The sequence below is a fragment of the Pseudophryne corroboree genome, chromosome 9 (genome assembly GCF_028390025.1).
Source record: "Pseudophryne corroboree isolate aPseCor3 chromosome 9, aPseCor3.hap2, whole genome shotgun sequence".
Classification (NCBI taxonomy): Eukaryota; Metazoa; Chordata; class Amphibia; order Anura; family Myobatrachidae; genus Pseudophryne; species Pseudophryne corroboree.
The window spans coordinates 234,667,775-234,695,356 of NC_086452.1; the positions used below are offsets into that span (position 1 = coordinate 234,667,775).

The 27,582-nt window shown below is 44.9% G+C and overlaps 1 protein-coding gene across 4 annotated transcripts in view; it reads right to left on the bottom strand.

Annotated features, from left to right (window-relative positions):
• Positions 1–27,582, bottom strand: part of LOC134957934 (complement factor H-like) — a 498,750-nt gene that overhangs the window by 231,778 nt on the left and 239,390 nt on the right. For all 4 annotated transcript variants that reach the window (XM_063940184.1, XM_063940186.1, XM_063940185.1 and 1 more), the window contains exon 7: positions 6,213–6,398. In XM_063940184.1, the coding sequence (XP_063796254.1) occupies positions 6,213–6,398 (186 nt within the window). The remainder of the gene's footprint in view (positions 1–6,212; positions 6,399–27,582) is intronic.

Sequence of the window (27,582 nt, forward strand, 5' to 3'; positions counted from 1 at the left end):
GAGAAGCGTAAACTTGCCAATATGCCATTTACGACACGGAGTGGCAAGGAACGGCTGAGGCCCTGGCCTATGTTCATGGCTAGTCGTTCAGATTCACATGAGGATGGAAGCACTCATCCTCTCGCTAGAAAACTGCAGTGCCACTCCTAGATGGGCCAGGTGTTTGTGTGGGCCACTTGGGTCGCTTAGCTTAGTCACACAGCGACCTTGGTGCACCTCTTTTTTCTTTGCATCATGTGCTGTTTGAGAACTATTTTTTTAATCTGCCATCCTGTCTGACACTGCAGTGACACTCCTAGATGGGCCAGGTGTTTGTGTCAGCCACTTGGGTCGCTTAGCTTAGTCACACAGCGACCTTGGTGCACCTCTTTTTTTCTTTGCATCATGTGCTGTTTGGGGACTATTTTTTTAATCTGCCATCCTGTCTGACACTGCAGTGACACTCCTAGATGGGCCAGGTGGTTGTGTCGGCCACTTGGGTCGCTTAGCTTAGCCATCCAGCGACCTCGGTGCAAATTTTAGGACTAAAAATAATATTGTGAGGTGTGAGGTGTTCAGAATAGACTGGAAATGAGTGGAAATTATGGTTATTGAGGTTAATAATACAATGGGATCAAAATGACCCCCAAATTCTATGATTTAAGCTGTTTTTGAAAAAACACACCCGAATCCGACCAAAAAATTTCGGGGAGGTTTTGCCAAAACACGTCCGAATCCAAAACACGGCCGCGGAGCCGAATCCAAAACCAAAACCCGAAAAATGTCCGGTGCACATCTCTAATTTCAAAGAGTATGCACATACGCAGAAATAGCGTATCAACTTTTCAGATGCTGTAATACTGCATATTTCGATGCATCTGAAACGTTTTTATGCTATTTATGCTTAAGTGCATACCTCTTTGAAAGCCGTGGAGTGTCACCCATAAGTACAGGAGTCTATCTATATCTATATATATAATATATCCAAACCTTTCCCTAATTATAACCCCTACTGCTAATACCTTAAACCAACCCTAATATGCTATCCCTAATACCATAACCCCACACCCCTGATAACACCCTCACACAAACCGCTAAAACAACCCTAATGCCCTGTCCCAAATATCCTAACCCAATCCAGTAATCTAACTCTAATACCACAACTGCTTACCCAACCCTAATACTCTTTTTTACCTCGGGAGCTGGGTATTGAAGGTGATGGTTGGGGGGGAAGTGCACTGAAGATTTACCTAGGGTGCTGTGAAACTTTGCCCTGCTTATGTTGAGTCCCGGGTAGATAGGATCTAATCTGTAAATAAGCTTAAAATATAGGTCTAGGGCTATGATATTTGCATGTCAGAGACTCTAGAGAACACCATGATTCACCTTTAATAAAATCACAAATAAATCGAGGGTAGTCGGGTAAATAAAACCCTCTCCTTCATATTTTCAATCTACCAATATTTGCAAATCTATCACTATAATACAAACACTTGCCTAATGACTCCCAAATTTCAACAATTCTACTTGGAAATGGAAACCAGGAGAGCAGGTCCCACTTCTACATTCATCTTGCTTCCTAGTGAAATTATGTCCTTGTCAGTAAACCTTTCTGTGTGTGTGATTCTGCAAATCACAGCATTGCTCTGAGGGGGTACCACAGTAACATATCACCTGCTTCAGTGATTTCTATCACCACGGTGTAGGGAGAACACACAAACTCCACCCAACCACAACTATGCTGGTAGAGAATACATAAGTGTTACTGCGAGGAGTGAACAGGTTACTGTTTTTGGGAAGAATATATCAAACTACCACAGTTAGGTCCATAGTGGGACCAAAACCCATGACCTCAGTAAAGGTATATACATTTAATTGTCATTTATGTTAAATCACACAATTTTTAGCAGTCATACACACAATTAGAACCCATGACCTGTTACACTAGAGACAGACACCTTACTGATCAAGCTACTTGCTCCTTTTGCGGTAAGTCAGTAATGCTAACCATTACACCATCCATACTGTCCACCACATAAATGGAGCTGTAGTGAAAAATATAGTTGTGTGTGTGTATATATATATATATATATATATATATACACACACAGTATATATATATATATATATATATATATATATGTAAATATGTATATATTATAGTAAGTAATATCCTCCCTTGGAAGGAGGGTTTAGTACACACCGTGTACTGTTTCGAATTGTCACTGAAGTGTGTGTTAACTATAGTAGTCTACACAAAATTACACGTATAGTAAACTGAATATACCAAATTTTTAGGTAGGAGGTAGGTCCTACAAATGTATTTATTTTTATGCTGTAGCTGCCGTATATTTTAAGCCTACACAGCTTCCTTTATGTGATAGAGAGTCCTTTAATAATTTGTGCTCTGTTAAAACATCCAAGGTATGATAAAAACCTTGGACTGCTGAATGCCAACCCCTGCTATTAGCCCACCAGGCTATGTACTGTATACCAGCGGTGAAAGCCAAAGCAACTTCTTTCCTCACCTCAAGAGGACATCTAGTGTAGCTTCTGAGCGAGGGCGACCCATAGTGGGAGCCAACACTAAGCCATGCCTTTCAGCAATGCTCCATAATAGTTTTCAATATTTTTAGATAGGGTGCTGTTGCAGAATCTTAAGATTGTTGAGTGCAAAGCAGGGCTTGAACCTGGGACCTGATATGTCTAGTATTAGAGCCATAGCCCACTAGACTATCTGTCTGCTCATTGTTGATTTATTAGCTACTTGGCTTCTATTTATTGTCTATGTAACATAAAATGTTAATAGAAACTGGCCCTAGCAGCACAAGGAGATGCCTAACCCTGGTGCTCTTAGTGACAAGCTGCGTGTTACTGCACTTGCAACTTTGTACTGTGCCATGCTGCTGAAAATGGCGGGTGGCCAGTAGTGAGCCAAGGAAAGAGATCGTCAGTCTACTGGGTTGCAGGTTAGCCGCATTGAGTATGGAGCTCCCGTATAACAGCGGGGAGTCTCCGTATAGCTACCTGAGCGGAGGAGCAGGAAGTGCTGCGCCGCCACTAAGCCCTGCCTCCAGCCCCATACCTGCTCACTGTTCTGAACTTATTTTATACTTAACCAACTACAGTTAATTTTAAATTAATTTAAAATGGCCCACAGAGCAAGAAATAACATTTAGCCTTGCGTCCTGGTGCAGCGCTGTTAGCGGGGCTAAAAGGCTGGGGGTAAACCCACATCTAAGCAGCCCACCACCCTTGCTAATCGTGGGTGGTGGTTTATACTTACTGCTGTCAAAAACCGGTCGGTGTGCGCGAGGCCGTGAGACCCTGACACTAGCTGCAAGCAGCTGGAACGGTCTCCAGGATCCATTGATCCTGTGGCCGGGGACCCGGCTACAAGTCTCGTGGGCTGTGACGGGTCCCCTCCGACGGTATCCCCTGGTGCAGGTAAACTGCAGCAGCATGCAGTTTGCCTGTGTAGATCATTTCTGAAGAAAAGAATACTATAAATGTAAAATAAAACTAAAAAGGGCTGGAGGAAGCTCCCTTGGGCACTAATCTAAAACTGGGCTTGGGAGGGGTATATAGAGGGAGGGGCCAACTGCACATCTTTGAAATTTAAAGTTCCAGGCTCCACTCACGCACCGTCTATACCCCCAACGTATACACTCCAGTGTCCCCTAGTGGATGAAGGAGAAATACTGTATATTTATTACTAATTCACAAACAGATATGTCATCATATATCTTTGCAGTCACGCCAAATAGCCCCTATTGGCACACCAGGTCGCATGAGAATCTTCTAGCATTGGGTGCAGTAGTGGAACTAGTGATCGGTGGGCAGAGGTGCAACAGTTTGGTTTGACCACCCCCTTCCCAACTCATCACTATGCCCCCCCATCTCAGTGGATAGCAGTTACCCTTTACCTCTATGACCACCATATAATAAAGGGGTTATTCCGACACGTTCGCATGCAGCGGGTCTTCGCTGTGGTGTTAACGGGTCGGAAATGTGCATGTGCGGCGGACGCATTGCGCACACGCATCGTTGCCTGGTGACGATCGCTGACGGGCAATGACGCCATTAATGACAAATGTGATCACAGCGGCGATCGCAAGAAGATGGACAGGTGGGATGCGTTCTAGGGTGGATACTCACCGTTTCCAGACGTTTTCGGGGAGTAGTAAGAAAAATGCAGGCGTGTCCAGGCAAATGGAGGCATATGTCTGAAGTCACAGCCGGGACCTGCATCTCTGGAGCCGTCGCACAGGGTAAGTAGGTCTAGGGCTTGTTTTGTGTGAAACTTTTTATCATAGCAGGGCTGCACAAGTGATCGCAGCCCTGCTATGCTAAAATACACTCCCCCATAGGCGGAGTTTAGTTGATCGCGCCAGCAGCAAAAAGTTGCTTGATGCGATCATCTCGGAATGAGGGCCAAAGACAGTATCAATCATCGCAATGTACCTACAGGCAATGTTAGTGACCACCATATATAATACAGACTGCAATAGTGACCGCCATATACTACAGACCACATTAGTGACCACCATATACAACAGATTGCATTAGTGTCCACCATATACTACAGACAGCATTAATGACCACCATATACTACAAACTGCACTAGTGGCCGCCATATAATACAGCCAGCAAAAGTTACGGACAGTGTTGAGCTCCAATTTACATCCCCCAGTTTCATAAAAAAAATAAAAAAAAATCTTAAAACAGTAATGTACAGTATATACAGTATATAGTGTAGGCTGAGCTGCAGGTGTTCTCCTTTTCCTGTTGGATCTACTCCCAGACCCTTGCATAAGTAACTTTTTCCTGAGAGGAGGTGGTGATGATGACGCCTCCCTCACTCTTGCAGGGAGTTCGTGGCCATAGTTCTTCCAGTGATTTGGGCAGCAGCAGTCACTATACACTGGTCATGCAGCCCTTGCTCATGCGCTTTAATCTATTTTCACTTCTTGCAGAAATCAGGGGCTGATCCATTCACCCCTGGGTCAAATCTGGTGATCTCTCCAATGTCCCACCCTCTTAATCAGCATCTCTTCAATCCCAAAGGAGTGCAGGGGGATGTGGATATTAGCAGTCACTAATGTGGCCACAGGCATGGAGGGACAGGTCACACTCACTACTCCATACAGGAGCAAGAATAAAAGTACAAACTTTCTGGTGTTTGGATCCTACCTCTCCTCCTGTGACTGGTGTACTACCCTATTCTCTATTGGCTGCGCTGCCATGTATCCCTATTAGACAGCCTGTCGCGCTTCCCATTCTCTATTGGCAAGGTTGCTGGGCATCCCTATTGGCTGGACTTCCATGAATACCTGTTGGCTGGGTTGCCAGGAACCTCTATTGGCATGACGGAAGCTGGTACATAGGTATACAAAATGGGGTAACAGATGCGCTATAGCACGCATGTGGGATTACGGATTATGGAGGCAGCAGGCAGGGGACTTCACAGTGCCAGACAGCAGGGGATTTTTGCAAGGTGAACCGCCGAACACAAGAAAGGCTCCGCACGAGTCTTGTCCTTCCTCACAGTGCGCATAGCAATAAGCACTGAACAGAGACTGAGTAAGCTGCAGGACAGTCTCTGTTGCCGACTTGAAGTGTGAACCGCTGACGTCTGGCACCCCCATCCCCCGTAGCTGCTCAAGTGTGTGAGTCCTATCCTCATTCTTATTTCCCATGGATTGGTGCAATGGTGGGTAGCTTATAATGAGTCTGTCTGACTCATTATAAAGCCAGCGGCTGTGGGCTCCTTCATTGTGGTGGGCCTCTGTGAAATGCACTGGCTGCACCGCCACTAGTTCCGCCATTGGTTGGCTGTCTTTTTTGCTGATAATGCATCTTAGTGGCAATGAAATGTGACTACTGTGGAACGCACAAGTAGACTGTGCTGATTAATTTGATATATGACACTTGCTTATCTGTGTGCGACTGAGTCTATGAATCTGCATATGAAGTGCTACAATGTAGCATCCGCAGCTTTTTTCCCAATACAAGTTCTATTCTGCTCAGTATACAGACTCCATAACACACAATTTACAAGTGTCATATAACAAATTAATCAGCATTAATTGTGCTTCACATTGCTTTGTGACTAAGACACATTTGTGGCAATACAAGATCATTGAGACACATGTATAATCAGTAAACCAATTATATAACGTGAAATGTGCAGGTACTGTATGTGGAAGTTGAATTAACAACTATGGACTTACTTAGACAAACCGGTGCCTTTTCCCACGCTCCATTCACACATATAATTTCTTCTTTTCCTTGAAGTACATACAAATTTGGACATTGATAAAAGACTCTGGAACCTGATTTATAAGTTTCTTCTCTTTTACTATTTGTGATGTCTCCAAATTCTATTGCTGGTGGTGGACCACAATTCCCGCCAATTTCTAAAAGAAAAATATATAATATAATGAATGTAACAAGCCAATGTAGCAATTGAATAGCAAATCCAGAGACCGGATACACATTTTTTTTTCTAATTAGCAAAAATATCTTCATATAAACTAAGTTACTAGAGCAATAGCTTGATAAAGACAATACTGAATGATAATAACTAATGGTGCAAAGGTGATTTAGCAAATTGTGCTGTCCAACGATGTACAGTAGTTATACTGTAAGTGTATTTTACTAAACAGTGAAACAAAACACCACATTTAATTGCTTGTCTTAACTGCTTATTAAACAATGGACTGTCTTTTAATAAATATCTAGTAAGAGCTATCAGTTGCAAGTGTATTTCCAATAGTATTCAACAATGAGCAGTAGAAAGGCAAATTATAGTATATGAGAAACAGATACTGTCCAGCTGGTGAAATATTAATATAAAATTAATATTAATAAAACAGTAAGTTGTGGCATAAATATGTATAGCTACACCACTCTTGGTACTTTATGTTTGGGCAGACAAAGGTATAGCCCTAATTGTACAGTACAATATATGTTCAGCACAGATATTGCACCCCTGATTTGTTTCTATATATAATAGGGATACATGAGACACGATATTGTGAAGAAATATATAGACTTAGGGGCAAATTCAGTAAGGATTGCAAAAATTACAAATTAGCAAAAATTGCAAGCAAAAGCAAAATTGTGAAAGCACGTCCAAATGCAAAAACTGCAACACTAATTTAATTTAACAAAAATAAGGTGGCCTTGTGAAATTTGCAAATATTGTGAAAACCATCATAATAATCACAATTTTTGCGCACATATTACAAATGTACGCAATTTTTGCGTACATGTTTCTGATGTTGCATTTTTTTGCTAACAATCGGGTTTATCCCTTAAAAATTGCACAACCTACTTTCCTGCACCCAAATTAAAGAAACTACTCAAAAATTGTAAATTAATTCAATAATCACTTAATTGGTCAAATGATCTTGTAATAATTTAGCAATTATAATCTTAAAGACACCATAGTGTTTTTCTTCAAACATTGACTATTGCTCATAACTGTGTTCAAATATATTCAACTAGAGAGTGAGAATTCTAGCCTCTAAACCCTACACAACAGCAATTATTGGTATATGTTTTAACAAACATACTTATTTTGCAGTCAAAATATTTTAATTCAGAAACAACAGTAAAATTTTTATAAAAATAAATAAAAAAATAGTATTTTTTTTATTGTGAAGTGGTCAAACATTACATATTATTGATTCTTTGCTTTTATTTACAAACCTTACTTTAAGGAATTATGTGTAAATATTTGTTTCAATAAGTATACAAATGGAGCAGAATTTGCAAAACTTGAAAAGAAAAAGATGGTGTTGCTGTTCTTCAACATATGTTTGTGTGGGGTGTAGTATGGTATGCCGGTGGATGGGCTCCCGGCGACCAGCATACCTACACTGGGAGCCCGACCGCCAGCATACCGACAGCGTGGCGAGCGCAAATGAGCCGCTTGCCACGCTATTTATTCTCCCTCCAGGGCGGTCGTGTACCCCCACGAGGGAGAATATTTGTCAGTATTCCGGGTCTCGGGATCCCTGCGCCGGTATACTGTGCACCGGGATCCCGACATTCGGCATACTGAAGACCACCCGTTTGTGTGTAGAGCTCAAATAAAATGTAAAAAATAAAAAAAATGTACGTGGGTATGTTTTGTTTAACAAAAAAAATAAGATTTTACTTACCGATAAATCTATTTCTCGTAGTCCGTAGTGGATGCTGGGACTCCGTAAGGACCATGGGGAATAGCGGCTCCGCAGGAGACAGGGCACAAAATAAAAGCTTAAGGATCAGGTGGTGTGCACTGGCTCCTCCCCCTATGACCCTCCTCCAAGCCTCAGTTAGGATACTGTGCCCGGACGAGCGTACATAATAAGGAAGGATATTGAATCCCGGGTAAGACTCATACCAGCCACACCAATCACACCGTACAACTCGTGATCTGAACCCAGTTAACAGTATGATAAACGCAAAGGAGCCTCTGAAAAGATGGCTCACAACAATAATAACCCGAATTTTTGTAACAATAACTATATACAAGTATTGCAGACAATCCGCACTAGGGATGGGCGCCCAGCATCCACTACGGACTACGAGAAATAGATTTATCGGTAAGTAAAATCTTATTTTCTCTGACGTCCTAGTGGATGCTGGGACTCCGTAAGGACCATGGGGATTATACCAAAGCTCCCAAACGGGCGGGAGAGTGCGGATGACTCTGCAGCACCGAATGAGAGAACTCCAGGTCCTCCTCAGCCAGGGTATCAAATTTGTAGAATTTAGCAAACGTGTTTGCCCCTGACCAAGTAGCTGCTCGGCAAAGTTGTAAAGCCGAGACCCCTCGGGCAGCCGCCCAAGATGAGCCCACTTTCCTTGTGGAATGGGCTTTTACTGATTTAGGCTGTGGCAATCCTGCCACAGAATGTGCAAGCTGAATTGTACTACAAATCCAACGAGCAATCGTCTGCTTTGAAGCAGGAGCACCCAGCTTGTTGGGTGCATACAGGATAAACAGCGAGTCAGATTTTCTGACTCCAGCCGTCCTGGAAACATATATTTTCAAGGCCCTGACAACGTCAAGCAACTTAGAGTCCTCTAAGTCCCTGGTAGCCGCAGGTACCACAATAGGTTGGTTCATGTGAAATGCAGAAACCACCTTAGGTAGAAATTGAGGACGAGTCCTCAATTCCGCCCTGTCAGAATGAAAAATTAAGTAAGGGCTTTTATATGATAAAGCCGCCAATTCTGACACACGCCTGGCTGAAGCCAAGGCTAACAGCATCGACACCTTCCATGTGAGATATTTTAAGTCCACAGTGGAAAGTGGTTCAAACCAATGTGACTTTAGAAAACTCAACACAACATTGAGATCCCAAGGTGCCACTGGAGGCACAAAAGGAGGCTGTATGTGCAGCACCCCTTTTACAAATGTCTGAACTTCAGGTACTGAAGCCAGTTCTTTCTGGAAGAAAATCGACAGGGCCGAAATTTGAACCTTAATGGACCCTAATTTTAGGCCCATAGACAGTCCTGTTTGCAGGAAATGAAGGAAACGACCCAGTTGAAATTCCTCTGTAGGGGCCTTCTTGGCCTCACACCACGCAACATATTTACGCCAAATGCGGTGATAATGTTTTGCGGTTACGTCCTTCCTGGCTTTGACCAGAGTAGGGATGACTTCTTCTGGAATGCCTTTTTCCCTCAGGATCCGGCGTTCAACCGCCATGCCGTCAAACGCAGCCACGGTAAGTCTTGGAACAGACAAGGCCCCTGCAGTAGCAGGTCCTTTCTTAGAGGTAGAGGCCACGGTTCGTCCGTGAGCATCTCTTGAAGTTCCGGGTACCAAGTCCTTCTTGGCCAATCCGGAACCACGAGTATAGTTCTTACTCCTCTCCTTCTTATGATTCTCAGTACTTTTGGTATGAGAGGCAGAGGAGGGAACACATACACTGACTGGTACACCCACGGCGTTACCAGAGCGTCCACTGCTATTGCCTGAGGGTCCCATGACCTGGCGCAATATCTGTCCAGTTTTTTGTTTAGACGTGACGCCATCATGTCCACCTTTGGTTTTTCCCAACGGTTTACAATCAGGTGGAAGACTTCTGGGTGAAGTCCCCACTCTCCCGGGTGAAGGTCGTGTCTGCTGAGGAAGTCTGCTTCCCAGTTGTCCACTCCCGGAATGAACACTGCTGACAGTGCTATCATATGATTTTCCGCCCAGCGAAGAATCCTTGCAGCTTCTGCCATTGCCCTCCTGCTTCTCGTGCCGCCCTGTCTGTTTACGTGGGCGACTGACGTGATGTTGTCCGATTGGATCAACACCGCCTGACCCTGAAGCAGAGGTTTTGCTTGACTTAGGGCATTGTAAATGGCCCTTAGTTCCAGAATGTTTATATGAAGAGATGTTTCCATGCTTGACCACAAGCCCTGGAAATTCCTTCCCTGTGTGACTGCTCCCCAGCCTCTCAGGCTGGCATCCGTGGTTACCAGGATCCAATCCTGAATGCCAAATCTGCGGCCCTCTAGTAGATGAGCACTCTGCATCCACCACAGGAGAGACACCCTTGTCCTTGGCGACAGGGTTATCCGCTGATGCATCTGCAGATGCGATCCGGACCATTTGTCCAGTAGATCCCACTGAAACGTTCTTGCATGGAATCTTCCGAATGGAATCGCTTCGTAAGAAGCCACCATTTTTCCCAGGACCCTCGTGCACTGATGCACTGAGACCTGGCCTGGTTTTAGGAGGTTCCTGACTAGCTCGGATAACTCCCTGGCCTTCTCCTCCGGGAGAAACACCTTCTTCTGGACTGTGTCCAGAATCATTCCTAGGAACAGTAGACGTGTCGTTGGAATCAGCTGCGATTTTGGAATATTTAGAATCCACCCGTGCTGACGTAACACTACCTGAGATAGTGCTACTTCGACTTCTAACTGTTCCCTGGATCTTGCCCTTATCAGGAGATCGTCCAAGTAAGGGATAATTAAAATGCCTTTTCTTCGTAGAAGAATCATCATTTCGGCCATTACCTTGGTAAAGACCCGAGGTGCCGTGGACAATCCAAACGGCAGCGTCTGAAACTGATAATGACAGTTTTGTACTACAAACCTGAGGTACCCTTGGTGAGAAGGGTATATTGGGACGTGGAGATAAGCATCTTTGATGTCCAGAGACACCATATAGTCCCCTTCTTCCAGGTTCGCTATCACTGCTCTGAGTGACTCCATCTTGAATTTGAACCTTTTTATGTAAGTGTTCAAGGATTTCAGATTTAAAATTGGTCTCACCGAGCCGTCCGGCTTCGGTACCACAAACAGCGTGGAATAATACCCCTTTCCCTGTTGCAGGAGGGGTACCTTGATTATCACCTGCTGGGAATACAGCTTGTGAATGGCTTCCAAAACTGCCTCCCTGTCGGAGGGAGACTTTGGTTAAGCAGACTTCAGGAACCGACGAGGGGGAAACGCCTCGAATTCCAGTTTGTACTCTTGCGATACTACCTGTAGAATCCAGGGATCCACTTGCGAGTGAGCCCACTGCGCGTTGAAATTATTGAGACGGGCCCCCACCATATCTGAGTCTGCTTGTAAAGCCCCAGCGTCATGCTGAAGACTTGGCAGAAGCAGGGGAGGGCTTCTGCTCCTGGGAAGCGGCTGCACGGTGCAGTCTTTTTCCTCTTCCTCTGCCCCGGGGCAGAAAGGAGTGGCCTTTTGCTCGCTTGTATTTATGGGAACGAAAGGACTGAGTTTGAAAAGACGGTGTCTTTTTCTGCTGTTGTGAAGTGAGCTGGGGTAAAAAGGTGGATTTCCCAGCCGTTGCCGTGGCCACCAGGTCCGATAGACCAGCCCCAAATAACTCCTCCCCTTTATACGGCAATACTTCCATGTGCCGTTTGGAATCCGCATCCCCTGACCACTGTCGCGTCCATAACGCTCTTCTGGCAGAGATGGACATAGCACTTACTCTTGATGCCAGGGTGCAAATATCCCTCTGTGCATCACGCATATATAGCAATGCATCCTTTAAATGTTCTATAGTTAACAAAATATTGTCCCTATCCAGGGTATCAATATTCTCAGTCAGGGAATCCGACCATGCGACTCCAGCACTGCACATCCAGGCTGAGGCGATTGCTGGTCGCAGTATAACACCAGTATGTGTGTATATACTTTTTAGGATATTTTCCAGCCTTCTATCAGCTGGTTCTTTGAGGGTGGCCGTATCAGGAGACGGTAACGCTACTTGTTTAGATAAACGTGTGAGCGCCTCATCTACCCTAGGGGGTGTTTCCCAACGCGCCCTAACCTCTGGCGGGAAGGGATATAATGCTAATAATTTATTAGAAATTAGCTGTTTTTTATCGGGGGAAACCCACGCTTTATCACACACCTCATTTATTTCCTCTGACTCAGGAAAAACTATTGGTAGTTTTTTCACACCCCACATAATACCCTTCTTTGTGGTACTTGTAGTGTCAGAAAGGTTCAATGCCTCTTTCATTGCCGTGATCATGTAACGTGTGGCCCTACTGGACATTACGTTTGTCTCGTCACCGTCGACACTAGACTCAGTATCTGTGTCAGGGTCTGTGTCGACCCACTGAGGTAACGGGCGTTTTAGCGCCCCTGACGGTGTCTGAGACGCCTGGACAGGCACTAATTGATTTGCCGGCTGTCTCATGTCGTCAACAGTTTTTTGCAAATTGCTGACATTATCACTTAATTGTTTAAATACAATCATCCAGTCAGGTGTCGACTCCCTAGGGGGTGACATCACCAACACAGGCAACTGCTCCGCCTCCACATCATTTTCCTCCTCATACATGTCGACACACGCGTACCGACACACAGCACACACACCGGGAATGCTCTGATAGAGGACAGGACCCCACTTAGCCCTTTGGAGAGACAGAGGGAGAGTCTGCCAGCACACACCCAGCGCTATATATATACAGGGATAACCTTATATAAGTGTTATTCCCTTATAGCTGCTGTTATTATCGTTATTTGCTGCCAAAAATGCCCCCCCTTCTCTTTTTTACCCTGATTCTGAAGCAGGACTGCAGGGGAGAGTCAGGGAGCCGTCCTTCCAGCGGAGCTGTGAGGGAAAATGGCGCTTGTGTGCTGAGGAGATAGGCTCCGCCCCTTCACGACGTCCTTATCTCCCGCTTTTTTGTGTAAAAATGGCAGGGGTTAAAATACATCCATATAGCCCAGGAGCTATATGTGATGTATTCTTTTTGCCACCTAAGGTATATACTGTTATATTGCGTCTCAGGGCGCTCCCCCCCAGCGCCCTGCACCCTCAGTGACCGGAGTGTGAAGTGTGCTGAGAGCAATGGCGCACAGCTGCGGTGCTGTGCGCTACCTTAGTCTGAAGACAGGATGTCTTCTGCCGCCGATTTCACCGGACCTCTTCGTCTCTTCTGGCTCTGTAAGGGGGACGGCGGCGCGGCTCCGGTGACCCATCCAGGCTGTACCTGTGATCGTCCCTCTGGAGCTAATGTCCAGTAGCCTAAGAAGCCCAATCCACTCTGCACGCAGGTGAGTTCGCTTCTTCTCCCCTTAGTCCCACGATGCAGTGAGCCTGTTGCCAGCAGGACTCACTGAAAATAAAAAAACCTAAACTAAACTTTTATTCTAAGCAGCTCAGGAGAGCCACCTAGATTGCACCCTTCTCGGCCGGGCACAAAAATCTAACTAAGGCTTGGAGGAGGGTCATAGGGGGAGGAGCCAGTGCACACCACCTGATCCTTAAGCTTTTATTTTGTGCCCTGTCTCCTGCGGAGCCGCTATTCCCCATGGTCCTTACGGAGTCCCAGCATCCACTAGGACGTCAGAGAAATTTAGTTTTTAAAAAAAAAATGTTAGGAAGCTAAATGTCATTCAGCAGATACTACTAAGCAAAATGTTTGTAAAGGTTATTTTACATTTGCTTCTATCAAATAGTGTGGTTGTCAAACCTCGATTGTTAGTAAGTGTAAACGCAAATCGGTTAGTAACATATATTTTCACAATCAACATGTGTTACAGAGTTATAGGCCCTACTCACTGGGCGATATCAGTCAAAGACATGAACAATCTTGTTCATTAATGAACAAGATATCGTTCATATCTTTGAGTGTGGAGGCACCAGCGATGAATGATGCGCGGCCCTGCGCTCGTTCATCGCTGGTGCCCCATCGGCTGTGCATGCAGGCCAATATGGACGATCTCGTCCATATTTGCCTGCACTTCTATGGAGCCGGGTGACGAGGGAGTGAAGAAACTTCACCCCCCCTGTCACTGCCCCCCCCCCCTCACCGCCGGCGGGTCGCCCGTCGGCCGTATCGCTGTTGGGCAGCTCCGCGGTGGATCTTTAAATGTGTAGGGCCCTTAAAATAATACCTTTCATGTTTCTAAGTTCCAATACAGCTGAATGAAGTGATTTGTGGTCTGAGGTGTGAGCTTCTTCAGCTGGGTGTAATGAAGTGTCAAAGTCGAAAAATGTCATGATTCACTATTGCCTTGTACTAACCCCAATGCACGTGCCCGCTGCTCGTGCACTGACTCCCCCGTGCGTACGCATCCCCTCAGGATGCGTAGGGGACGCTCTGACGTTGCCTGCGCATGGAGATGGGTATTTACGGCGGTGTTTGTGTGCAACTAGCGAGCGACTTGATCGCTACATATTTAACCAATATAATGCGTTTTATAGGTAATAGTCCCCTTAATAATATCAGCGAGTATGTTTAGTGTAAATGGTTCAGGGAACTTGGGAATTCCTCTTTGCATGATATGGAGGGTCTGACAAAGGCTGAACAGTGGTGTCTGGTACCAAACTGAAGAATATTTTATCAGGAATATTCCGGTGTTGGTTAGGAAGAGATTAATCGCTCCTGCGTATAGTTATGTTTAAAAGTAGTTTATGGACATTTACTGTATTTGCAGTTCATTATCCATGCGGCTGGAATCCTGAGGATACCTCCCACCTTAGCAGTTTGAAATAGTCACAGCCCACTTGTTCAAATCCACCTATACCTTTTGTTATAATGCAGAGGGACATTCCTGTGTCCAATGAACAATGAGATTGTAGGGCCCTTTGTAGTGTACTGTATGTTGTGTATATAAGGCAGCCAGCTCACTCACTTCTCTCCACAAAGGTTTTCATCATTGTCTAACTGGGAGCTGGTTTCCAGGACTGCGCTAGCGATCATGTGTGTAAGTTTCTCTGTGACCATCTTTGTTCTCCCCCTGTGTTAGCCATTTACTCTCTCTCTTTGTATGTTATTTGCGATTGTGCCGCTATTGTATATTTACATATAGTTATTCTGTTTAGGTATTAATGTTACTTTTGTAGTGTATAAGCTGTAACTGTTTTCCCCTTTTTACATACTAAAATCATCTAGATAAAGGTTTTGGAACCTTACAAGGTATTGTGTGTTTATCATTACATTGCTAAGGGTATTCTGAGCATCTCAATCGCTGAAGCAGCTTTTATATTAACACGGTTAAGAAGCGTTATATCATTACAGTATTTCAGTATTAAGGTTTACAGTATAAGTATATCTATATATATATATATATATATATATATATATATATATCTTATATGTTTATAAGTGCGTATCATTACAACACCTCGTACGCCAATTGCGTACTGAGACTCTTACCAATATATTGTGAATGTTATATGATAAAGGATAGGCTTTATCAATTGGGGGCTCATCCATCCTCCACATATCCGCACTAGCGAAACTAAGCAGACTTTATCTGTCAGCAAAGGGCGGGAAGGTAGTATCCCTTCGTATCCGTGTTGGTGGTTGGGGATACGGTAGTGCTGATCAGATAAGCGTCTGCTTCGCTTAGTTGTAGGAGTGCTGGTGGAATCCGGAACCGGAAGGTAAGAACAGTACGCTATTGTCTTTTTAAAAAACTGTTTATTTCTGTTTAATATACATTGCGTATGCAACACACGCACACACCTGCATTTTTCATTTGTGTATTTTCACATCTCACTTTCCTGTTTGCCATTTATCATTGATAACGTACTGAGAAAGATTTGTTGCTATTGGTAGTTAAAAGTAAAATTAATACGTAAGGGAGTAATTTGTAAAAGACGCACACGGCTTTGCCTAAGATACAAGGGAGATCTGTGTGGTGCTCGGTAAATGATTACAGTTAAATATCATTTGCATTGATAGAAACATGTTACTTGTGTTACTGTGGACGTATCTGGCCTGTGTACACGTGTCCCTAACAAAGGGCGGGACAAGCGTACGCAACGCAAGGGTCGACGCACGTAGCGTATATTACACAACGAAGCGTACGGGTACGCCCACTTGATACAAATCACACGATAGTATTGTTTTAGTAGGCGATACGGAGGCAACGCGATAATAGCACAAGTTAATCTCAGTGTCCTAAATCTTAGCGTAATAGATCCTTTTCTAGTTGCAACTCCTCTGGGACTAGCCTGTGTTACCTGAGTGAAAGGAATTTTCTGTACAGAAAAGAAAGTAAAGAGTATATGAGGTGAAAAAGTGTGTGCATATACCGTATATACTCGAGTATAAGCCGACTTTTTCAGCACTTTTTTTTGTGCTGAAAAAGCCACCTCGGCTTATACTCGAGCCAGCGTTACGAGGGACACGGAGAGCGCAGCGCGCTGCTCTCCTGTGTCCCTCCTGCATCTCCGGCGGCAGCGGCGTGTGTGTGTTAAAGGAAGTGCACGAACCGGCACTTCCTTTAACACACGCCGCTGCCGCCGGAGACGCAGGAGGGACACAGGAGACCCGCGCGCTGCGCTCTCCGTGTCCCTCTTTCAGAAGACAGCGCGGGAGCGACGGAGGGTAAGTATCTAGCACTGTGGGGCATATCTGGCACTGTGGGGCATATCTGGCACACCTGGCACTGTGGGGCATATCTGGCACTGTGGGGCACATCTGGCACTGTGGGGCATATCGGGCACACCTGGCACTGTGGGGCATATCTGGCACTGTGGGGCATATCTGGCACATCTGGCACTGTGGGGCATATCTAGCACTGTGGGGCACATCTGGCACTGTGGGGCATATCTGGCACTGTGGGGCATATCTGGCACACCTGGCACTGTGGGGCATATCTGGCACTGTGGGGCACATCTGGCACTGTGGGGCATATCTGGCACTGTGGAGCACATCTGGCACTGTGGGGCATATCTGGCACTGTGGGGCATATCTGGCACATCTGGCACTGTGGGGCATATTTGGCACTGTGGGGCATATCTGGCACATCTGGCACTGTGGGGCATATCTGGCACTATGAGGTCTGTGTACGGGTAGAGCTGCATTTCCCACCCTAGGCTTATACTCGAGTCAATAAGTTTTCCCAGGTTTTTGTGGTAAAATTAGGTGCCTCGGCTTATATTCGGGTCGACTTATACTCGAGTATATACGGTATATATACGTTTCTCATTTTGGTCGGAACCTAGGAAATCGAGTTCTCGTAGAGGTACATCCGTGCGAGTGATAGCGCGTGGTGGCTTGGGAGGCATCCCTTGTTAGTCTTGTAGTAAGAGCATTAGAGTATAGCAGATTAGGAGGTCTACTGTAGACATATACCAGGAGGTCACAGTCCAGGAGGTCACAGACAGACCAGGAGGTCTAGGTACAGCAGACTAGGAAGTCCGCTATAGATAGAGTATACCCATATAGGCCATCAAGCTCTAGCTGAAAGGAATTCGCAGCCACAATTATCGATTCCGTTGGTCGTTCTGCGCATAAGATTAGTTGCTTATACGCAGTACGATTGTACCGCATGTAATTGTGTGCATTAGTTTGTAACTTGACCCAGTACCATTTACGTACGCTAGTGGGGTCATAAACGCTATTTGTACATTCTAACGTGATTTGTGTACATTTTTTATTTTAAGGGAGGTTCACTGATCACTCAGGAATTCTCCAGCAACTGATATTTACTGGGAAGGGTAAGTGCTCTGCGGATCACACCCACACGTCACAGTAAATAGAGGTTCTGGTTGCAGGGGCCCTGGGTTGAGTACGCTAGCGCTAAGGCAGCGTGTGGGCATATTGGTCGACGTGGGCGAGTGTGTGTGAAGGTACTCTGTAAACTTTCACCATCGCCTTACCTCTGGGAACTTGGTTTTTTGTAAGGGTTCGCTGAGAAGGCAACGCCTGCAAATAATGGGGGCCAGTTGCTCAAGTAAGGGGCGATCAACCAAGGTTCAGGTTGATGATATTCCGCGGCCAGCCGGGTCAGCGTGGTACATAATGTGTGAGAAATATGGATCACACACAGAGGTATTATGCAATGAATGGGAACGAATGACTGTGCATGATGGAGAAAAGTTCCCACGGGTAGGCAGTTTTATTCCTGAGGTGTTACAAAATTTAAGGAAAAGGATATGTCTAATTAAATCTGGCAAGCAGCGGATCAGACATTATGATTATTTACAATTATGGCAACAGGAAGGTGAAATACAAAGAGGATTGGCTCAAGCGGCTGGTTCAAACCCTATCAGGAAACTGATAGCCACCGCACCACCACCACCATACATAAAAGGAGAAAAAGTGGTTACAGAGAATGGCACACTGGTGTATGATAAACATGCACTTAGTAAATGTATAGATGTTAAGAGTAACGTAAATAAGGTTATTGATGCTAATATTAACCCGTGCAAGCGGTACCCTGTTTTAAACTTTCCCCAGGATTGCGACCAGGAAGATGAGCCCACCACAATATCGGCACTCTCTCTAGCAGCCACCATACCAGAGACTACAGTGGGCACGGCCCAAACAGTAAGAGTAGTATCAAAGGCCCCTAGTGGAGGGACAGGTGAGGTCGTATCAACTGGTAAGTACGGCACTGTACACTATGCAGAAACCATTACACCACATGTTGTAGAATCTACTCAGAATGACGTTATTGAACTTAATCCTGTCAGGGTAATTGCGGTCCCAATTGGGAAAACTGACGCTTCGGGAGCCACTCCCGTCAGGAACATCGCCATTGCACTGCCCTTTTTCCCGAACAGAATTAAGATCAATGATGTCTGAATTCCCTGATCCTAGGAAAGATCTAGTTGCAAGCCAGAGATACATTAGAGAGCTAGGTAATTCTGCAGAGCCCAATAACAAAGATTGGCGGACATTGCTGAGGGCATGTTTACCCTCCAATGTCGACTCAGTGAAATTTATCGCTGACTGTAAATTAGATGAAGAGGTACCCCTTACGGATGAGTACAACCAAGATAATGTAAAAAGAATCAATCTGCAGTTAGGAGTATATTTCCCTGCTGTTGTCAAGTGGAACAAAATTTTCTCCATAAGGCAAAAAGAGGGAGAAATAGCTGCTGATTATTTCCATCGGCCCCTGCAGGAAATGGCTAAGTATACAGGGATCGAAGACATTAAGACAAATGTGAATCATAGAGAAGTAGCAGTTTCTGTGTTAATGGATGGTTTAAAGGAAGTATTGAGGACGAGGGTACAGACCACCCAACCATGTTGGCGAGGTTTGTCGGTGGCTACTTTGAGAGAGGCCGCTACTGATCAGGATCGGAACATCACGAGGCACAGGGAGTCACAGGGCGATAAGCTGATGGCAGTAAGCATACAAGCCCTTACAACAAAGCCACCTCAGCATAAGCCCCAGACCCCTGTGGGTAAGTCAAATGTGGTAATTTGTTATAGCTGTAACAAAAAGGGACATTATGCACGAAATTGTATGGTTAGAGATACACCAAAGTTATATAAAACCCCTAGACAACGACATGACACACAAAATTGGGATCAAGGACCGCAGAGACGGAGTTATGAGCCACACGCAGGGGAAACAAGAAGGTATCCCCCAAGAAGAGACTGGCAAGTCTCTGATAGTTCCCATTTAACCCCGTCACAGGTAATAGCTGCCAGTGCGATGCAGGGAGGTCACCACACACCATAGGGGTGGGGCCACACCTGTAATCTGCCGCCAGTGAAATTAATTGAGAGCCTTGGAAGTGAACCCGAGGTCACAATTGATGTAGCTGGTAGATCTCTAAAATTCCTTGTAGATACGGGGGCGGCCAAGTCAGTGATAAATTCAACAGTGGGCATGAGAACCACTGGTAAAACAATTCCAGCCATGGGAGTAACAGGAGTAGTTCAGCACTATCCTTTAAGCAAACCAGCAGAGATTACGATAGGGCCTTTGCATACCAAGCATTCCTTTTTGCTGGCTGCATTGGCTCCGACTAATCTCCTTGGGAGAGATTTACTGTGCAAAATGGGAAGTGTCATATATTGTACTCCTGAAGGTGTGTTCTTGGACATACCCGAAAACCACGCTCAGGAAGTGCAGGATATGCTAGATTCCCCAACAAGATTAATGTCAAACACTGTTGTTGTAAATAGGTGTCCGTCCAAGGTAGAGGAAATGACTTCCCAGATACCGGAGTCACTTTGGACCAAGGATGGCCAAGACACTGGATTAATGGCAAACGTAGCCCCAGTAGTTGTGCAAGTAAAAGACGGTAGGATAGCTCCAAAAATCCCACAATACCCTCTGAAGCCAGAGGTGGAGTTAGGAGTTTACCCTGTAATAGAGCGCTTGCTACAACAGGGCATTCAGGTAAGGATGTCCAGCACTGCCAATAGTCCCATCTTCCCTGTTAAAAAGAGTGGGGGGAGGGGTTACAGACTAGTGCAGGATCTAAGAGGGATCAACAAAATAGTTGAGAGTCAATTCCCCGTAGTGCCAAATCCAGCTGTCATCCTTATGCAAATCCCTCCCACTGCCAAATTTTTCACTGTGATTGACCTCTGCTCCGCCTTCTTCTCGGTACCTCTGCACCCTGACAGTCAATACTTATTCGCATTTACATACAGAGGAGTTCAGTACACCTGGACTCGTTTACCACAAGGTTTCATTGACAGTCCAAGTATTTTCTCGCAGGCCTTGCATGATTGTTTACAGTCTTTCCAACCTGAGAGCGGATCAGTATTAATACTGTATGTAGATGATCTGCTGCTGTGTTCTGATTCACTCGAATCATCCCTGAGAGATACGAAACAGCTTCTGTTTCATCTTTCCGACACAGAAAACAAGATTTCCAAAGATAAGTTACAATTATGCCAGACCAAGGTAAAATATTTGGGACACTGTCTGACACAAGGACTGAGACACCTCACCGCTGATAGAATTCAAGCAATTCGTGACATGACCCTGCCACAAACCCAGCAACAGATTACAACATTTTTAGGAATGTGTGGGTATTGCCGTAACTGTATCCCAGGTTTTTCCATACTAGCCTTGCCTTTGCAGGAGATGGTCTCATCAAACAAACCTGATCGGATTTCGCACACAGACGAGTCTGAGATGGCATTTGAGAGACTTAAACAGTGCCTAACGCAGGCACCAGCATTAGGTATGCCAGATTATGGGAAACCCTTTGAGCTGTATGGAACAGAAAGCGCTGGGTGCGCGGCAGGTGTCTTAACCCAGAAGCATGGTGATGCCAGCAGGCCGGTAGCCTACTACAGCGCTCAGCTAGACACGGTAGCGCAATCCCTTCCCACATGCTTGCGAAGTGTTGCAGCGATAGCATTGCTAGTAAGTAAAAGCGAAGATGTAGTGCTAGGACACAACCTCACAATTCATACACCACATGCAGTGCCAGCCTTACTGAATTCTGCCCAAACCAGACACGTCTCATCAGCACGGTTTACAAGATGGGAATTGGCATTAATGGCCCCGGTAAACATCACCATAAGGAGATGCATCGCATTAAATCCTGCAACATAACTCCCAGGTGTGCCTGGACAGGCACAAAGGGTGGAGGATGAGAGTGGTGGTAAAGGAGGATTTAGTACAGGAGATGACACACATGATTGTATGGAATATTTGACCCAAAATTTCACGGCAAGGCCTGACATCAGTGACAACCCACTGGAAGATGTAGATTTCACTTTCTACACTGACGGTAGTTGTCACAGACAGACGGATTCGGAAGACTTGTGTACTGGATACGCAGTCGTAGATGACCAAGGTACCATAGAAGCGGAACCCCTAGGCCCACCACACTCAGCACAAGTTGCTGAGCTGGTTGCCCTAACCAGAGCATGCGAATTGGCTAAAGGCAAGTCAGCCAATATCTATATGGATTCTAGGTATGCCTTTGGAGTAGTCCATTATTTCGGGGCCCTATGGCGCCTCAGAAATTTCATGACGGCAGCTGGCACACCCGTAGCGCATGCAGCCCACATCAAAAGACTTCGAACAGCGATACAGGAACCCGACAGAGTGGCTGTTATCAAGTGTAAAGCTCACACGTATAGCCAAGACCCGGTATCACTTGGTAACAGCCGAGCAGACAAAGCTGCTAAATTAGCAGCCAGTACCCCCATACAGACAGACATCACACAACTGATGGTATTCAGTACTGTCAATACACAGAAATTGTGTGAAATGCAAAATTTGTGTTCCCCACAGGAAAAGGCAGTTTGAGGTCAAAAGGATATGGCCAGGAGTCCTCAGGACTCTGGACAGATGAACAGGGTAAGCCAGTGGCACCCAGAGCATACCTTCCAAGTCTAGCGGAAGCGGCACATGGGCTGACTCATCTAGGCAAAGAAGGAATGTGTAAATTGGTAAGAGTTTATTGGTGCGCCCCAGGATTTTCTTCCCATGCGGGTAAAAGAGCGATGACATGTCTCACCTGCTTGAGGAAGAATATCGGAAAGGCAATACCAACAGAGCCATCCCATATCCCTCCTACAGATGGCCCTTTCCAGGTAATACAAATTGATTTCATACAATTGCCACCTTGTAGAAATTTAAAGTATGTATTGGTTTGTATTGACGTGTTCTCAAATTGGGTTGAAGCATTTCCCGCGGCCACAAATACCGCTGTGTTTACTGCAAAGAAGATTGTGCAGGAATTTGTGTGCAGGTACGGTATCCCTAGAATCATTGAAAGTGATAGGGGTACCCATTTTACAGGTGATGTCTTTCAAGCAATGTGTAAGTTAATAGGAATTAATAGTAAGCTGCATACTCCGTACCGCCCCAGGCGAGTGCGAAAGTGGAAAGAGTAAACAGCACTATTAAAAACAAGTTGAGCAAAGTGATGGCTGAAACAGGATTGTCATGGCCAGAAGCTTTGCCCCTCATACTATACAGCATCAGAACCACTCCCAGGTCCCCTCTTAATCTGTCCCCCTTTGAAATTCTGTTTGGTCAACAACCCCATGTTATGATTAACCCCCAGGATGATTTGAAGTGTAACAATGAAGTAACCGTAAAGTATTTGGTTAAGATGAGTAAGCAATTGAGGAATCAGAATGATAATCTAAAGTTGGTGATTCCTGATCTGCCAGACAGTAATTGTCATGACATTGAACCTGGGGATTATGTAATGATACGGAATTTTCTACGCTCATGTTGCCTTATTGACAGATGGGAAGGACCATATTAAGTCTTATTAACCAGCACAACAGCATTGAAGGTTGCCGAGAGGGAGACTTGGGTCCATTCGTCCCATTGTAAGAAGGTTGATGATCCAGAGAGGTCCCGTGACAAAGAACAGACGGTAGAGGAAGTTGTATCACTAGAGTGTCTGTTTCAGGAAGGTTGAGACGGCACCTGAGCACTGAGAATAATAAGATCGGAGGCGGTTGTCGAGCTAGATTTCTTTTTCCCTTTTATTGTTCTCTCCACTTCCCATCTCCCTCATTTTCTCCTTCCCTCTTCTCATTCTTCTCCTTTTCCTCCTGTAAGATGGACTTGCCCCAAGAGACTGTGATCCGGATTTTCCTGTTGACCATGATGTTGACCAGAGCAGTCTGTTTCGGTGAGAGTACCATGGAGGTCGAGAAAGGATCTGGAATGGGTTCTGATGACAAGGACGGGCTCGTAGGATTCCAAGAGCAACATAATCACTGAGTAAAGGCGAGTATCAGAAAACGATCTGGTAGCATTGACCATAGAAGGAATTGTGAAGGATTGTTAGCTGAAGAGAACTGCATCTGTAGGCATTGTGACAACATAGTTGAGGATGGGTGCATCAAGAAATGTCAGTCCAGTTTTAATATCAACATGGACCGGCATCCATTGGGGGACTATCACTCATTAGTGGGTAAAGTGTTAAACCAGACAGACTGTTGGGTGTGCTCTCAAGTACCTCAAGGTCATAGCAAATCAGGACTAGTACCATTCCCTTTAACGATAGGAGAGGTACTTGAGTTAAGTGGTGGGAGGCCGGTGGACAAGAGGTTTAATATCTCTAGTCCTCCTAGTTTGAAGCTCCACCAATATCATGTGGATAAATCCTTAATATGCTTTAACATTTCCAATCCCCGAAAGCCGGGAAATTGGGAAGTGTCATGGAGTAATCAATCACATAGAGCCGACAGAATGCCCATAAACACAGAACTTATACGTCAGATAGCCGACAATGGAAAATATTTCCGGTATAGGTACACTCTAGGAAGTAGGACTATGCGAGTTGGAGAAGTATCACCAGGATACTGTGCACATATCGTACAACCGGATACGTGTACTAGACAGATGGGAGAATTAGGGTTAGGAGATTTCACATGGAAAGTTTGTAACATGGTTATGTCATACTCTGTCCCATATGTTCTCCCCGATGATGCATATTTCATATGCGGGAGAAAGGCGTATAAGTGGCTTGCCCCAAACTCAGAGGGATTATGTTACATTGGAAAAATACTGCCTGAAGTAATGACTGTATCCCATAACAAAATTAAAGATATTCACCGTGATGCCTAAGCTCCTTATACTCACACTCACTACGAGCACGTCGTTAAACGGCACCTGATCAAAAGGACAGAGCATCCAGCCTCTGATTTGATCCATGAATCCACCTCGCGTTAGATATCACTTGTACAGCCAGAGGAGTGATAAACTTTAGGTATATAAACACGGTTGCGAACCTGATAGATAATATCACTGAAATGTATGACGACACGTTCAGGTATACTGGGAGAGAGCTACAAGCCTACAAAACAGAGCTGGTTCAGCATAGGATGATTCTCAATTATCTCACAGCAGTGACAGGCGGGTATTGTGTCACCCTAGCAACTCAGTATGGTGTAAAGTGCTGCACGTACATTACAAACAGCACTGAGGACCCGGTCGAGATCATACTATAAAAGATGGATGACATTTTGCAATTAAAGTGGGAGTTCCGAAGGAGGCACAATCTCACTCTCGCTGCTGTGGGTAATGAGCTGACCGGTTGGGTGTCATGGTTGAACCCACGAAATTGGTTCTCTGGTTTGGGAGAATGGGCCCAAGGCATTATAATGGATGTAGGGAAATTTCTCTTGTGTATTCTGGGAGTCATCATATTGATCAGTCTGATATTTAGATGCGTACGGACTTTAATGAAGTGTAAACGTAGTACCAGAGTGATGAGTCTGAGGAGCGAGGACACTGTAATCCCAATTGGTTTAATTTAGGACCCAACGATTGAGACAATGTTGTGATGAAAATGTGATTCCATGGTCCGTTTCTTTCACCAGTTTCTCCTTTATTTTCCTCCAAGGTACAAAGACATCCACTTGGAAGAAGAATTTGACGACCTCTTTTATACAGACCATTGATGTTTAGTGACTATAACTATCTACTAGAAACCCAATACTTTAGAGACTGTAATTTTATGGACACTGGAAAAGCTTTTGCTCGCCACTCACAGCAAAAGCACCGCTAGACATCAGACAACATGTACATCAGACAAGACATCAGACAAGACCTCAATCGGCGACTGTCTACTAAAACGCACATAGTTATATCACTGCATTTATAACGCTTGTTTCTTATCTTCATCTCTACAACCTCCAGGTAGTATCCCACATAGTCGACAGATGATTCTCACATATTAGCATCAACATATTCTCCCCTTTCATGTATCATCAACTAATGTGCACCCCATTTGTTGTAACCAAAAGCTGAAAAGAGCTCGGTAGAGTTTGACAGCCCATCCACAGACCCTTAATACGGGATAAGAAGGATTCAAATGTATACTTCGCAATACCTCGAAGCTTGATTTAGAACACGTACGGCACGATGATACATGACCCCTCAGACATGGATTTCATACACACATGCTTTTACTGTCTCACTAGGTCACACCTTTCCCACCTTCTCCTCTCCTCCCTTTACCCAATCATAAAAAGGTATTTACATGATGACATATATTTTTCTGTTTGAATTGTTTAGGAAGTGGCAGTTATTGGTGACTGCCAAAGGGTGGACTGTCAAAGTCGAAAAATGTCATGATTCACTATTGCCTTGTACTAACCCCAATGCACGTGCCCGCTGCTCGTGCACTGACTCCCCCGTGCATACGCATCCCCTCAGGATGCGTAGGGGACGCTCTGACGTCTCTTGCGCATGTAGATGGGTATTTACGGCGGTGTTTTTGTGCAACTAGCGAGCAACTCGATCGCTACATATTTAACCAATATAATGCGTTTTATAGGTAATAGTCCCCTTAATAATATCAGCGAGTATGTTTAGTGTAAATGGTTCAGGGAACTTGGGAATTCCTCTTTGCATGATATGGAGGGTTTGACAAAGGCTGAACAGTGGTGTCTGGTACCAAACTGAAGAATATTTTATCAGGAATATTCCGGTATTGGTTAGGAAGAGATTAATCGCTCCTGCGTATAGTTATGTTTAAAAGTAGTTTATGGACATTTACTGTATTTGCAGTTCATTATCCATGCAGCGGGAATCCTGAGGATACCTCCCACCTTAGCAGTTTGAAATAGTCACAGCCCACCTGTTCAAATCCACCTATGACCTTTTGTTATAATGCAGAGGGACATTCCTGTGTCCAATGAACAATGAGATTGTAGGGCCCTTTGTAGTGTACTGTATGTTGTGTATATAAGGCAGCCAGCCTGGGCCAGCTCACTCACTTCTTTCCACAAAGGTTTTCATCATTGACTAAATGAGAGCTGGTTTCCAGGACTGCGCTAGCGATCATTCCCACGTGTGTAAGTTTCTCTGTGACCATCTTTGTTCTCCGCCTGTGTTAGCCATTTACTCTCTCTCTTTGTATGTTATTTGCGATTGTGCCGCTATTGTATATTTACGTATAGTTATTCTGTTTAGGTATTAATGTTAGTTTTGTAGTGTATAAGCTGTAACTGTTTTCCCCTTTTTACATACTAAAATCATCTAGATAAAGGTTTTGGAACCTTACAAGGTATTGTGTGTTTATCATTACATTGCTAAGGGTATTCTGAGCGTCTCAATCGCTCAAGCAGCTTTTATATTAACAAGGTTAAGAAGCGTTATATCATTACAGTATTTCAGTATTAAGGTTTACAGTATAAGTATATCCCTTCAGTGTGTTGCTAACAAGGTTTACTGAGTTTCATCCCATGAGCGTCTGCGCCGCTCGTGTTCCTCCCGTGGGCACAGCATCCGCTACGCTAATAGGGTAGCATTACGGTAGTCAGCCGCCTATAGCGTGCTCGATACCAAGCGTAAAGTTGTGAGCGAACGTGCCGCTCGTGCGTCTCGACCACGGCCTAGCGTCTGATACGCTAAGTGCATATCATTACGGCACCTCGTACGCCAATTGCGTACTGAGACTCTTACCAATATATTGTGAATGTT